The sequence below is a fragment of the Ursus arctos genome, unplaced genomic scaffold, assembly GCF_023065955.2.
Source record: "Ursus arctos isolate Adak ecotype North America unplaced genomic scaffold, UrsArc2.0 scaffold_3, whole genome shotgun sequence".
Lineage (NCBI taxonomy): Eukaryota > Metazoa > Chordata > Mammalia > Carnivora > Ursidae > Ursus > Ursus arctos.
The window spans coordinates 19,397,089-19,412,987 of record NW_026622985.1 but is presented as its reverse complement, the minus strand read 5'-3'; the positions used below and the strand labels follow the sequence as shown (position 1 = coordinate 19,412,987).

At 35.7% G+C, this 15,899-nt stretch overlaps 1 protein-coding gene across 1 annotated transcript in view; it reads right to left on the bottom strand.

Annotated features, from left to right (window-relative positions):
• RELN (reelin) overlaps nucleotides 1-15,899 on the bottom strand; it is a 476,703-nt gene that overhangs the window by 235,437 nt on the left and 225,367 nt on the right. Inside the window, exons 7-8 of the mRNA XM_026503988.4 lie at nucleotides 5,619-5,715; nucleotides 461-512 (exon numbers count right to left, since the gene is read on the bottom strand). Coding sequence (XP_026359773.3) covers nucleotides 461-512; nucleotides 5,619-5,715 — 149 coding nt within the window. The remainder of the gene's footprint in view (nucleotides 1-460; nucleotides 513-5,618; nucleotides 5,716-15,899) is intronic.

Here is a 15,899-nt window from a genome sequence, read left to right as displayed (position 1 = left end):
TTATCTATGTCTGAATTAAACATGGATTATTGATGTCAAACATGAAGCCCTAATTGGTTTCTCTCAGGGCACGATAATCATCTCTTTCACTATCAGCCAGTCAAGGTGCAGGAAATTTAACAGATTTCCATCTTAATCTGAGCAAAACACAACCAGTCAGGTTAATTCTGCTCTAACAGTATCATCCCAATAATTCAAAATCCATATGTAAATCATTTTAAAACGTTTTGAATTATCTGTATCATTCTTAAATACCACTCCCTGCTGGAGAGAAGTGAGAACAGAACGCAGCATTTCCGATTTTTAATTTCATTTAAAAAACATTTAAAACTATTTACAGCAACGTTAAGACGGACTCTTCTCTAAATCGAAAAGCATTTGGCACTATGATCCAGGTGACAGACTATGATTAAAACAAACGCTTCCAAGTTAAATTGTTATAATTGCTAAAAACACTTACCAATGGAAAATTGGAGGACAGAGGCTGTTGTTGTATTAAGGCTTGTGGTAATCTAGAAAAAGGAATATATCAAATTAAGACCAGGCAGAAAGACAGGAGGAGAAAGAGGAAAGGGGATTGAAACGAGGAAAGAAAGGAGCCATAAACAGAGGTTATATTTATCCAGTGGTTAGCTTATTTTCATCACTATGTCTGAACATAGACACATTTCATGGTGTCCTGTGGGGAATAATGCTGTGAGATCCTGACTTAGACTCTCAGGGTCCTGCTGAAAACCGTTTTCAGTGTGATCTGTCAGGTAATCTTGTGAGGGCACTTAACACAGTCCCCTCCACTCACCCCTCAATGTCCCCTCCATCCTACACCAACAGATCTAGAGCCCAAAGCAAAGGCCATAAAAAGGTTCCCAAACAAAAACTGGGAGGTAAATTAAGAGGAAATGAGGAGAATAAGATTATTTTGAAAAGTAAATAGAAATACAACAGCTAAAGGGTATAGGATTTTGTCAGGGGACGATAAAATGTTCTAAAATTGATTGTGGTAATGATTGCATAATTTTGTGAATAAACTTAAAGCCTTCAATTCTATAATTTAAATGAATGAATTGTAGAGAATGTGGATTATTTCACAATAAAATTGTTACCTCTCCAAAAAAAGTAATCAAACTATGGGCCTAGAAATGTCCTTCTAATACATTTCTATTACTTTCCTTTAATCTCATGAAGAAGCACGCTTAAACAATTTTCCCCCTTCTAAAAGAGAAATGGTACCTGATTTAATTTTAAATAAATTTAAATTTTAAAAAATTATTTATTTATTCCGTGGAGCCGTGACGTTGACCCATACCAGTTCAAATGAGATGAGGATTAGGGTTCGCATTTTCAGTGACTCTCTTGTGGGGTTCCTGACCCCGTAAGCTAATGAATGGGATGCCTCCCATGACTGCACCTATAAATTACAAAGTGTACAACTATGTTTTCACCATGGCAAAACCAGGAAGCTGTCTTGCTTCTGCGTCTTATGTCATATTATCATCCTTAAATTTATCCCTGCACCTTGTTGGCCCCCATGTGATGGAGTCCACAACTGTGGTAGGGTCAGGAGACATCCAGTTTATGAATCACTGTGGGAACTAGTGGAAAGAGGAGTGAGCAAGCCTCTTGTTTTGCCAGAATTCAGTTGAGCTGTGAGCATCCAAAGATCGGATGTGTGCTTCCCATTTCTCCAACATAATATGGAAAGATGACTGAATGTACGCTTTAAATATGTGACTTTAAAGTCCATGAGGAAGCAGGAAAGGTAAAAGAGGGGAAGGCAAGAGAGACATTTTATAAATTATTAGATTATCAGCATAGATATCAGCTCCTAACTGATTTTAACTGTAGCAAAAATCACTGATGTCAGGGCATCAGAGCAAATTCTCTGCTTAATTTAAATCCCTCATTATCACAGATTACCTGCTAAAAGAAAACTGGCCCACCATGCCCAGAGCTCTGTTTCCTGCTCTCTTCCCCTCAACCAGAGTCATTAGAGAAAAATGCACCAACAGAATTTTCTTTAAATAACTAGGATACTAGTTCTTTTTCAAGATTCCTTTAAAAGGAATCTGTCCCCCCCCCCACACACACAATTTTTAGAGTAGGTTCAAGTGTTTGTCTTCATGGTTTTTCCACTTAGATAATTTAATCTTACAGTCCAAAGAGGTACAAGAAAATTTTTAAAGTTTTCACATAAATTGAACGAATGCTCTTTCCACCTCTGATTTTCTATAACTGAGTAGATTCCCAGGTGAATCATGAAACACTCCTGAATATAAGTTCTTTGAAACAATGGTATCCTACGTAAGCTAAAAGCACCATAGTTATTGCTAAGGCTGGTGCATGAAATATACTAGAGAGTCTGAGATGCTTATCCTGCTGGTCTAATAAATGACACAGTGTCGCCTGCATAATGAAGTTCCACAGACGTGACCGCGACTAGCAAACAGTACAGTGCTTGGAATATTGCCAAATTTCAAATTACATGTGCTAACCGAGAGTGAGTGACCCTGGACCTAGATTAGTCATTGATTCTACATTTTTTTTCTCCTCCACCAGGGAAGCTAAGGACTGATAGAATGGTTAACTTTCATTTCTCTACCTATACCCACTTAGCTCATTATCATTATTAAAAGTGTTGGCTCCAAGGAATAGGAAAGATGAAGAGAAAAAAGTAACAAGAAGCATTACCTATAAAATCTGTTAACCTATGTTTACATTTGGGGATTATAAATTACTTCTTATCCTTGGATTCACATATGTAATTCTAGTTTGCAAAGTTATTAAGTCTTTACATCGGACATTCTGAAAAGGAAAAGGGTCTCCTACATGGCTTTGGATAAATAATACAGCGACTATGAATGTCTGACAGAACTTTTCTCCTACCAAATCTCAGTGGTCTTAAGTTATAAAATAGACCCCAAATCACAGAAAATTAGTAGGATCACAAAATGAATACGAGTTCGCTACAGGCTGAGGCGATTCATTCTGCACATCTTCCCTGCAAATTTTGGGGGGATTTGATCCTGTTTTAGCCCAAACTCCTCACTGCAACTAAAATGCATTTCCAAATATCTGAAAATAATTCAATAAGTAATTTCTTTCAAAAACAAACACAGGGGGTCACATAACCAACATGTCTCATGCTCTGAGAGAGCACATTTTCTCTTAAAGGACTGGATAAGTTAATTCCTCGTGACCTTCACTTCAGACCAGCAAAATGAATAAAGTTGGGGTATCACCACCCGAAATATGGGGACCTCACGGAGTTAAATAAAATGTGTGAGGGCTATAGCCACAGCATCAGTGGGGACATGAATGCCTGGTGTGCCCATGTGACAGCAGATGTCTCTCACCGACTCTGGCTTTTATTGAAATAAAATGCCATGTGACTGAATTCACAAAATGGAGATGCTCTTGCTGGCATTATAGAAGATATCACATTAGCCTACCAAGGTTCTTTGCCTGTGGTCCTTTGTTTCACAACTACAGTAAGAACTGAATTTATGAAAAAGAAGGCAAATTTGTTAAAAAATGATGTCTGGGGGCTGATACCTTTCATCAGTTCTCACGCACAACAGTTTTGACTGTATTCAGTCTTGAGTGCCAGGCAAATATCTGAATTTTAGAAAACATAATAGCATGTTAACTGACAACTGAATTCCTTTGTTTTCATTTGGTTGATCTGTCTTCTGTAAACACAACTTGGTACAATATATATTTTTGCTCCTGGGACACCAATAGAGTATAAAAATTATTGAAAATTAGAAGCTGCTACTGTGTAAAATGTGGATGTCATCCTGTCTTTATTAATGTATCTTCACTCTATTCCCTTGGAGTCCACAACACAATTCTTCGTACTTATGATGGGAATATAAATCTACATATGTCTTTTTTTTTTCTTTCTTGGATGAAGAAAATTATTTCAAGTATTTTCTTTTTTACTTGAAAGGCTAATTTCACATTAATTATATAATACAATTCAAAACTAGCCCATTGGGTATATTAACTCTAATGTTAAATAACCTGAGAAATAGTGAAAACAGGATTAAAATACACATGGGTCGAATAAACTAGACACTTCAGTTTTTAGTTTAGAAACTGTAGAAATACGAATTCTGGCATTATTCTTAGATATGTTTATTTCTTATTTATCAGTAGAACAAAAAAGAACTTGCCAAGCATCTCCGAAATATTACCGAATGGGAGAACATTCTAAAAAAGGCATTTATTCTAAGCTCAATTAACTACAGTAAAATTTTATTTTGTTTTAAGGTTTATAGATAATTAATTAAGTCATGGTACATTATTTAAAATGCACAAGCAAATCTATTTTTTTCAAGAAGATCTTCACTACCAGAGTCACATTTGTCTGCAGGAATATTATAACACCTTGTGAGACTTGAATTATGAGCACCTATTATTTTAATTTGCATCCAATTAATTCTGTTTGTGTTCTAATTTCAGCTAAAAACTCTTCAATTTATCAATGTTCTGCAGCTCGTATCCTTAATAAATTAAATGTATCCATTGCCATGAAAGGGGTATTCAAGCAGCATAAAATAAGAACCATGTTATAAAAATTAATTGACTTTCACTTTGATAACTAAATCTTCTTCTAATTGCCTCGCTAGTTTTTCTTCCCTTTGTATTGTGGAAGCCAGACTTTTAGCCACTTTTAAAGTTAATGAATTTGAAACACAGTGTGCGATGTAGGGGTGAAAAATGCAACCTGTTACCTAAAAGCCCGATGATAAGGAAAATGTGGGAGAAAAAAGAAGCCCTAAAACTCGAGCTGAAAATCAGAAAAGCAAAGCGTAAGAGATGTTGTTGAGTAGAGCATTTCTCGCAAACGAATTGAGCCAGGAGTATAATATAACAATTGCTTTTATATCCTTGTTCAAGAATGTGAGATGTAGTCTTTCTGCCAGAACCAAGGAACAACAAAAGGCTCATTAGCCGCATGCTGATGGCTAGTGGTTTCATTGCTTTCAATTTAGGACGCTCATGTTTCATTTTACGTATGATCCAAGAACTTCCCTTTGGGAGGCAAAGTCTAATCAGTCTAAATTAAGGGAAAGTAACCTGCTCCTAAACAATTTGGCATAAACCAAAATTTGTTCAAAACTAGTTTATTCAGTGCACTTTTACTTTAAAAAAAAATCAGTCAAGTTCCTTTCTGGTTGGGACAAAAAGTTTTAAAATAATGTGATAAAGTTGCTCATTTAATATTTTTGGCTTGCAAAGACGGTTAAAAGTAAATCTTTATACAAGATTTAGAAAGCCATAAACCTTATTTAAATATGATATACATATATATGCGTGTCATCTATGTCACATGTATGTCGTACCCATATTTTTTAAAGCCATCTAATCATAATGATGCACCATGTGTATGCACTGATGCTGCCCATTATATTAGTGAATTTTTTATTTTTACATTTGAAAATAAACTATAAACCACTGCTCCCTATTTTGAGATATGTGTAATAGGACTCATAATATAAATAATACTGCACATTTTCATATGACTTATAAGAGCATAAAAGAACCTTTTGTTGGCAAAAAGCTCCATAAAGATAGTGTATTTGGAATAATGTACATAAATAGCATGTACTTACCAATTCTCTCGGACCATATGGCTCACAGAAGGTGACAGCATTGCCATGCATAATTGCACCACACTGTTCTCCAGTCTCACAGTTGTTACATTCAACCCTGTGAGAACAGAGAATGCACCCCCAGTCTGAGAACTAAGTAGCACAAACTGGTTTATTGCTCAGGTAAGGAAAGATGTAAGTTACTGTTATTCGGTTCGAATCAACAATTTGAGGAAGGTTATACTTTTTTTGTATTGTGACACGTTTATGAAACATGAACCCAGGAAGGCTTGACCTTAAATCCCAGTTCTTTCGGTCACTTGAAGTGGTGGGCAAGTTATTTAATCTCCCAAAGTTTTGGTTTTCTCACCTGAAAATGAGGATAATAATACTGACCTAAATCTCACATGAGGATTAAACAAGATAGTGCATGAAACACAGAGTACAGAATCAATCTCCTAGTAGGCACTTAATAATGGCAGATGGTATTTTTACTGGTAATTACATATAATATGTACCATATCCAATACAAGGATGTTTCCAAATATTAACGATAAGCAAAGTAATTTACACTTAGATAATGAACTAAAACTTGTTATCTCTGAAAACAAAAGATGTTTTGTCAATTCTAATTTTCTTTTGAGTTGTTATATGCATAAATGTTTAAAATTACTGTCCTCAAATAAATCTGAATATCTATAAAATATACCATGCTAAAAATAATGGAATCAGATTATATTTAATGTACATATTAATATGAAATACACACAAATTCTAAATCAAGCAGATTTTGGATACTGAGTTGACACATTAGACCTGCAAATAATTTAATTAGCTGCTTTTTTATTATTATAAAATGAAGCAGTCAATACAAACTTAGGACAGAATCTCAAAAACAAATTTATTCATGTTGTTAGTAGAAATTGAAGGCATGAAAATTCTGGATTTGACTTTCCATATTTACAGTAACACAATGCTCTGCATCATGATGTCTCAACCCACAATCATTACATACCTAACATGTATGAACCTCAAACTACATGAAACCTATATTTCAGGCAGAAAGGACATTTTCAGACTTTCACATTCTAGGTGCCAAACATTGTGGAAAGGGCAGCATGCCCTTTGTTTTGGAGATCACTGTGTTTCACCCTTTCAACTGTTGGCTAATTTCAGAGAAAGAGGGAGTAGAAATTCCCATTTAAGGAGGAAGAAGACAAAAGTGTGAAAAGATACTAGGTATCCCATAAAACCAAGAAGCAGAAGCACAGTAAATATGTAACAATTTGGCAAATAAATGTAAGCATTTCCTACATGTGAACTGCATGGATTAAGTGATTGGTATTATTCTTCTGAGCTGTGTTCCCATAAGCAGATCAATAATGTCAAGAACCTTTGATTTTTTTTTTTAGAATAAACAGAGAACAATTTCTGATCCGAAATGTAAAATGCTAGTATCTCATAGCATCACAAATCTTCGTGGGAGATTTAAATCTTCTCTTGATTACTATGAGCAAAAATTCTAAAAAAAATCTGTGACATTAGAAGAGACATAACAGTAGCTTCATAAAGGTGATAAACAGATCACTGTTTTATGCCTGACATGCTGTATTCCACAAATATTTGCTGAATGAATGAAGGAATATAAGACAACTTCATAAACAGTACTATTATTAAGTCTCCAGGTCTTAGAATAGGACCCGCACATACTAACATGATGTGTTAGTGTGTTAGTTATTTTTATTATCATCATCATTATTACAGATTTCCGCCATTTTCATCCAGAACTGGTGTACTAAGCTTTTTTTTCCCCCCACACAGAGAACATATTCCATGAACCTCTTATTACTGTTTCTCGATCTTTAAATTGTACATTAATGTTTTCAAGGAATGTGATTGTGATAAAGTAGAGAAGTAGCACAAAAATTTTAGTAGGGTTCTTAGTGGGGTTCTTAGTGATAGATGAGGATTAACTGGCCTCCAAGTCATTGTGAAATGGCTTGAGAGAAACATCAACTTTGACAGAGAAAAATTTTAAAAATGTTCAACCCTCACAATGGCTATCTGCCATTTTCCTCCAGTGACTGTAAACTAAAATCTTCATTGTTGGTGAAAAGCTGGAATATGATCCTCTAAGATAAAAAACAAGGCAAAGATGCCCATTCTTGCCACTTTTATTCAACATAATACTAGGAATCCTACCCTCAGTCATCAGACAAGAAATGAAAAAGGCATCCAAATTGGTAAAGAAGAAGTAAAACTGTCATCCTTCACAGATAACATGATACTACATACAGAAAACCCTAAAGACTCTACCAAAAAACTATTAGAACCAATAAATTAATTCAGTAAAGTTGCAGGATACAAATTAATATGCAGAGATTCGTTGTATTTCTATACACTAATAACAAACTAGCAGAAAGAGAATTAAGAAAATAATTCTATTTATAATTGCATCAAAAAGAATAAAATAAAATAAAATAAACCCTGGGGCACCTGGGTGGCACAGCAGTTAAGCGTCTGCCTTCGGCTCAGGGCGTGATCCCGGTGTTATGGGATCGAGCCCCACATCAGGCTCCTCCGGTGTGAGCCTGCTTCTTCCTCTCCCACTCCCCCTGCTTGTGTTCCCTCTCTCGCTGACTGTCTCTATCTCTGTCGAATAAATAAATAAAATCTTTAAAAAAAATAAAATAAACCCATTTACAATTACATCAAAAAGAATAAAATACCTAGTAATAAGTTTAACCAAGGAGGTGAGAGACCCGAACTCTGAAAACTAGAAAATACTTATGAAAGAAGTTGAAGATGACACAAATAAATAGGAAGATATGCTGTGCTCATGAATTGGAAAAATATTGTTAAAATATAAGCACTAACCAAATAATCTATAGATTCAGTGCAATCCCTATCAAAATACCAATAGTATTTTTCACAGAATTAGAACAAATAATCCTAAAATTTATATGGAATCACAAAAGACTCCAAATAGCCAAAGCATTGTTGAGGAAGAACAAAGCTGGAGGTATCACAATTTCAAATTTCAAGATGTACATTGAAGTTATATTAATCAAAACAATATGATACTAGCACAGAAACAGATACACAGATCAACAGAACAAAACAGAAGGTCCAGAAATAAATCCATACTTATATGGTCAATTAATCTGTGACAAAGGAGGCAATAATACACAATGGGGAAAACACAGTCTTTTCAACAAATGGTGCTGGGAAAACTGGTCAGCTACATGCAAAAGAATAAAACTGGGTCACTTTCTTACATCATATACAAAAATAAACTTAAAACTGATTAAAGACCTAAATGTGAGACCTGAAACCATAAAACTCCTAAGAGAAAACATAGGCAGTAAACTCTTGGACATGTGTCTTAACAATATTTTTTTGAATCTGTCTCCTTAGGCAAGGGCAACAAAAGCAAAAATAAACTACTGGGACTACATCAAACTAAAAAGCTTTTTCATAGCAAAAGAAACGATCAACAAAACTAAAGGGCAACCTATTGAATAGAAGATCTTTGCAAATGATATATCTGATAAGGGGTAAATACTCAAAATATATAAAGAATTCATACAACTCAACACCAAAAACCTAAGTAGCCCAATTAAAAATGGGCAGTGGATATGAGCAGACATTTTTCCAAAGAAGACATAGAGAGGGCCACAGATGTATGAAAAGATGCTCAATATCACTAATCATCAGGGAAATGCAAATCAAAACCAAAAAGAGATATCACCCTCACATCTGCCAGAATGGCTAATCAAAAAGACAGGAAATAACAATTGTTTGTGAGGATGCGGAGAAAAGAGAACCACTGTGCACTGTGGGTGGGAATGTAAATTGGTTCAATCTCCATGGAAAACAGTTTGGAGGTTTCTCAAAAAATTTAAAAAAGAAATACCACGCACACTAGTAATTCTACTTCTGGATATTTGCCCAAAAATCCCAAAAATATTAACTCAAAATATATTAACTCGAAAAGATAAATGCACCACTGTGTGTACTGCAGCATTATTGAGAATGGCAAAGATGTGGAAGCAATCTAAGTAGCTATCAACAGATAAATGGATAAGGAAGATGTGATACACACACACATACACACACACACACACACACACACACACACACACAGGAATATTACCCAGCCATAAAAAAAGAATGAAATCTAGCCATTTGTGACCACATAGATGGACCTAGAGGGTACTGTGGTAAGATAGAGAAAGACAGATACCATATAATTTCACTTACATGTAGAATCTAAAATAAATAGAAACAAACAAACAGAAAGAGATTCATAAATACAGAGAGCTGGTGGTTGCCATGGGGTGGGGGAGGAAGGGTATAAGTGAAGGGAATTGAAAGGTACAAACTCCTAGTTATAAAATAAATAAGTCACAGGTATATAAGATAGAGCATAGGGAGTATAGTCAATACTACTGCAGCAAGAACTTTATATGGTGACAGATGGTAACTATACTTATCATGGTGATGCATTTCATAGTGTCTATAAATGTTGAACAACTATGTTGTACGCCAGAAACTAATATGTCAACTATACTTCAATTTTAAAAATATAAGATACACATATTAATTAATAATAAAAGCGTTGTTGTTGATATGAAGTCTGAGGCTTGATGTCTGAATTCCCATAGCAATCATCATTCTATCTACAAATATTGATCGGCAGTCTTTAAATCAACTGTATATCAGAAAAGTAATACACCCTCTTCCCCACAGCTTTTATGAACTGGGATTCAGGTGCAACCTAGAAGTCTGAATATTGTTTAAAGGTGATTCTAACATAGATGGCCTACAGCCTGGCATTAGGGAACCAGTGGCTGGACAACGGATGTGTGATGTGTTTGCAGAACCACTTTGATTTTGTAAGATAACAGGAGTTAAACAACCAGCAAACACAAGAAAAAAACAAACACATAACAGCCCTTCTCCCTATTTGGCTCAACAACCCTTCCAGACCTTTTTTTTCTCCATTGTGCTATAGATCCAGAAACTGAAAATAAAATTCATAAAGGCATTGGTACCCTGTTGAACTTAAAGATTTAGAATTACCATGTATTTAGAATTACTCATGGGGTTGCTGCTACTTGGAAGAACAATGGCTTCAACAAGGACCGATGGAACAAATCCATCAACTTTCTGCCAACATCTTTTAAATGTCCTTTGCTTGAATTTCTCACAGTCTGAGTAATTATTATAATTTATCCTGAATGCCCATCCCTCTGGGTGCTCAAATCCAACATCCTCTTAGCTGCCAATGTGTTATTTATTCATTCATCATTCATTAATTCATTCTTATAATTAACAAACTTGTGTTAAGGACCTACAGGCACTATGGCGAGCTTTAATGGTACAAAGACCAATAAAACAGTATCATTTTCTTCCAGGAGTATACACTACAGAAGAAAAAAGCAGAGAAACAAGCACACAATTGCTATTTAGGGTGCCAATGCAATGATAGATATTTATGGCCTTCTTTTATGTGCCAGATATTCTAAAGCCCATGTAAATCTCTCAACCTCTCTACAAGATAGTTGTCGGTGTCCTCATTTTACTAATAAGAAAACTGAGCTTCAGAGAAGTAAAAAATTTGCTCAAGACACCCAGCTGCAAAGGTGACAGAGTTGAAATTTGGCCCTGGGCAAGCTAATTCCAACACCCATCCCATTTTCCATAGCTCCTCACTCCTTATTAACAGGAGTGTGTACTGGTTGTGATGATACCTAATTCAGACTGAGGATGGAAGGGAAAGTTCCCAAAGGAGGTGGTCCAAGATCTGGTCCTGAATGAGAACTAGGAGTTATTCAAGCAAAGAATAAAGGTGAGGGTGTGACAGGGCACAAAGCACACAGAGATTACGACACAGAAGTAGAACTGCCTCTTTAGTGAGTTAGTATGACTGGAACCATACTGGTACATTCAGAATAGTGGCAAAGGATGGGGCTGGAAAGTAGGAACCAGTTCATGGAAGGACTCGTACACCATTTACAAAGTGATAGGTGCTATGCTACTAGTTCTACAAACAATGACTCAACGAATTCATATAAGACTTCCTCCCTCCATTTTTAATCCCCACGGGGAGGATGTTAAAACTGAGATTTAGAAATATTAAATAATTGTCCAAGGTTATACACCTTATAAATTATAGAAATGGGATTCAAACTCTCATTCTATTTCCAAAGTCATGATACAAATCCAACTTTTAGTAAAATTACTCTAGCAAATGATGGATTAGAAGTAGAAAAAAAAAGGACTACTGACGTAACACAAGACATGATAGTGCCTTGAAATAAGGTAGAGATGGAGAAAAATGGGCACATTCTAGAGTATTCCTATTCAGTAGAAATGTAATGTTTAAGTAATATATGTAATTTTCAACTTTCTAATGGCTACATTTAAAAGTAAAAAGGGGAGTGCCTGCGTGGCACAGTTGGTAAAGCATCCGACTCTTGATTTGGCTCAGGTCATGACATTAGGGTCATGAGATCAAGCTCTGCACCGGACCCCGCACTCAGTGTGGAGTCTGCTTGAGATTCTCTCCCTCTCTCTCCCCCTGGCCCTCCTACAGCTCACACATGCTCTCTCTCTCTAAAATAAATAAATAAAATATTGAAAAAATAAAAGTAAAAAGGAACAAATGAAATTAGTTTTAACAAGATTTTATTTAATATAAATATCTTCTAATTATATTTTAACATGTAATTAATGGAAAATTATTAATGACATAGCTTACATTCTTTTTTCATACTAAGTCTTCAAATTGCAGGGTGTATTTTATACTTACAGCACATCTCAATGCAGACTAGCCACATTTCAAGTGCTCAACAGCTGTATGTGACTAGTGGCTGCCATATTGGACAGCACAACCCTAGAGAATTACAGGGCTTAGAAACTGAATGCTCTCTGGTTCTGCCCATAACTGGAGATGACCAGCTGACAATGGCTATATGTACCTGAACTTCAGAGAAAGGAGATCATCACTGATATGACAGTTTAAGATATATGGTTGAAATCATAGGAGTGCATGGGAGTCAGGAGAGAGGGAAGGATATTACAAAGTGAAAAGCGAAAAGGTCCAAAAATGGATCCCGAGGGAACAATCAATCATGTTACCTTTAGTCTGGTTTCTGGAGAGCTCTAACCATCATCATGACCTTTCAGTGTGTAGCAGTCTGAGCCTATCTCCTCTTCCTTTTCCATGATTATTGACGGTGGGTTCATTTCTGTTCCTAAAAATCTGTGTTGCTCATCAAAGTGACTCTCCTCGTGGTGAATCTGTACCATGAGCTTCCTTATAATTTTTCTATAAAGTTAAGCATTATAATGCTATGCGTATGAATGCCGTTGCCAGAAAGGAAAAGACACCACAATTTCATCATGAAACAATGATCTCGGTGGAGACCAGACAGTACAAAGAGCAACTAGAGCTCATGGCTTCCCAGAAGAAAAAGTGATCCATGTCAGAAAGAGAAGCTGAGTGGTGAAAACCGACAGATGTAAACAAACATCCAAATGCCAAGAAAAGTAATTTCTGGATCACCCCAGGGTTTAAAACAATACCTAAGTGCTCTTAAAGTCCTCTCCTTTCTTCCTCAGCATGCCTCTTCATCTAACAACTTAATTTTGTTGAGTAGAATTAGGTACTTAGCCCCAGTGGGTGCACTCTGTGAAGACTATCAGTTGTCTACAATCCTACTCTTCCCTTATGAAAAAGTTCTACAAGTTCTTAATAACTGACTGAGGTTCAATTTGCTGGATGATGAGCAGTGCGATTTTTTTCAGGCTCTCAGAGCAAAGAAAAGGGGGGGCAGTTATAAAATAAGTCATAGAAATGAAAAGTACAGCATAGGAAATGTAGTAAATAATATTGTTGTAATGTTGTATGGTGACAGATGGTAACTACACTTACCATGGTGAGCACCGAGTAATATGTAGAATTGTCCAATCCCTATGTTGTACACTGGAAACTAATATAATATTGTATATCAATTATACTTCAATAATTTTTTTTTAAAAAAGGTGCTGTTTGTTCCTAACATTTAAACTGTGGCCTAATGATTGAATTTTCCCAGGAAAATGATGGGCTTTGTAATGTTAGGCAGCATATTCTTCAGAGATTGGTGGGAAGAAGGAGTTTTAAATAATCCAGTTAAACAGACTTTTGTTTTTCAATTTAAAAAGGAATGTGACCTCGCAGGCTAAGGGTTAGAAATGAATTGCTTCTCTGCCTAATAGTTTAAGTAATACTGAATATTTCCCTAATCTAAGAAAACTTCCCCCTTCCTTTCCTTTTTCCCAAACTGAAAAACGGAACGTAAGAATCTGACAAATACCATGCGTATCATATGAACTGCATACCTCGAAATATTCCTCCATGAACAGTGTAATTAGAAGACATTTTAAGGGAAATGCTTGCCATCCCCAAAGACCATGCAAAGTCTGAATCTATTAAGCCCTCTCTGACCCCATTTATCACACACTTAGGTTCCACATGAAGCTTATCTATTACTAGAGTTTACAGATCATCGCACGTTCGAATTAGAGGGCATCTGAAATATCTCCGAGTCTCATCAAATGATAGAGCAGGACTAGAATTTGGGTTCCCTGACTCCCTGTCCAACATTCTTCCCAGGCCACTCTAACACACTCAGTAAGAGGAAAGAACTCTAATTCTATGGAAACAATTTGCACTTAAAAAAATATTTGTCATCCTTTTTACTGTCAGAGTTTATTTTGAAAGGTTACGATGACTTTTCTTAAAAGTTCTTTCTTTTATTTGATAAAAGGATTTTGTTATGAAAATGTACAAAAATAAGAAAAATGTCATGGACTTCCTAGGAAATGTTAAGAATGAATTCGACTGAAGTACATTATCAAATTCAATATTCTTTTGCTTACGTACAACCTTAGATAATTCATCACTCTTTTATACATAGACTATCATACCTGTTTATTCACTAACAAAAACATAAAAGAATCAGTAAACATAAAGGAGGGTACTTGTTGACCAACCACATCTGGGGTCAAACCATAAACATGAAAGAAAAAGAAAAAAGAAAGAGAAAAAAATTAAAAAAGAAGAAGAAATGCTTTGAACCAAGGTTTTTTCTTTCACTGTAACATGCTCTTTGGAAATTTGAAACTTGTTATTTGGTGTCAATTCTCTATCTTTGTTTTTTATTATTTGGGTGGCTGTGTTTGGGATAAAGCATTATATGTGATGTGCATCTATGCTGTAGAGAGTATACTACTGAAGGGATAATTATGTTTTCAATCCTGATTGAAAAATTATTAGGCTGGAAAACATGCCAACCACCCATTCAGTAGGCGCGGAGGAAGCTGAAGTGAAATGTCCCTGGAGAATGTGGTCCCCATGTAATGCAGTGACTCACAGAGGACTTTTAGGATGCAGGAAAGAGGAGGAGGATTAATGAGAAAATTAGGCTCCTTCACACAACAGGAGATTTATGAATGGTTGGTGGTGACATCATCCTCATAACAAATAAATAATTGAAATATTATTTTCTCAAGAGCAATCTAATTACATGGCTCATTCTTCTTTTTAGAGCAGAGTGAAATCACTCAGCCTTTAGTCAGGCATTCTGCTGAGACAAGTTAATCACCTGGAAACTCACTGACAATCAGTTATCATCAAATTCTCATTTGAGATACATGCCGTTTGTCCCCAAGATCGAGGACATTGGATTATTTCTCCAGAATTTATTGCCTCTGAAAAAGTCAGTGTCTGGGACTCAGCCTCAAAGAAGCAATCCAGCATTCTATGAACCAGAATTGTGGATCTGCCAGCATTTCTGAATGGTGATATTAAAATAATTTTAATATGTGTACTGACTAGAAAAAGTGTTTTAAAATGGAAAAAGGAAAAGAAAAGAAAAACCTCTTGACCCCAAGGATAACATGACTCTTCTCTCAAGAACTGCTCACACTGCATATCTGACAAAATCTGATGTGTGAGTCTGCAAGGCAAGGCCAGATCAGAGACTGGTGCATCCACCAAAGTAAATGGGACCGTGAGGGCCACTGGGTAGCTGGGCAGTCAGCTGATTTCTTCTGGAGATACCAGAGCTCCTGGTACTTTCCATTCAAACCTCAACAACCAGACCATTCAATTTTGACCACATTTTATAATAAAGAGACAAGGTTTCATAATGAAGAGGGCACAACTATTTTCTTGTGAAAGATTAAGCTATAAAAAAATTCCTATTCTCTTTGTAAATGTAGAATATTTTTAGAAAAACAGCAAGGAAA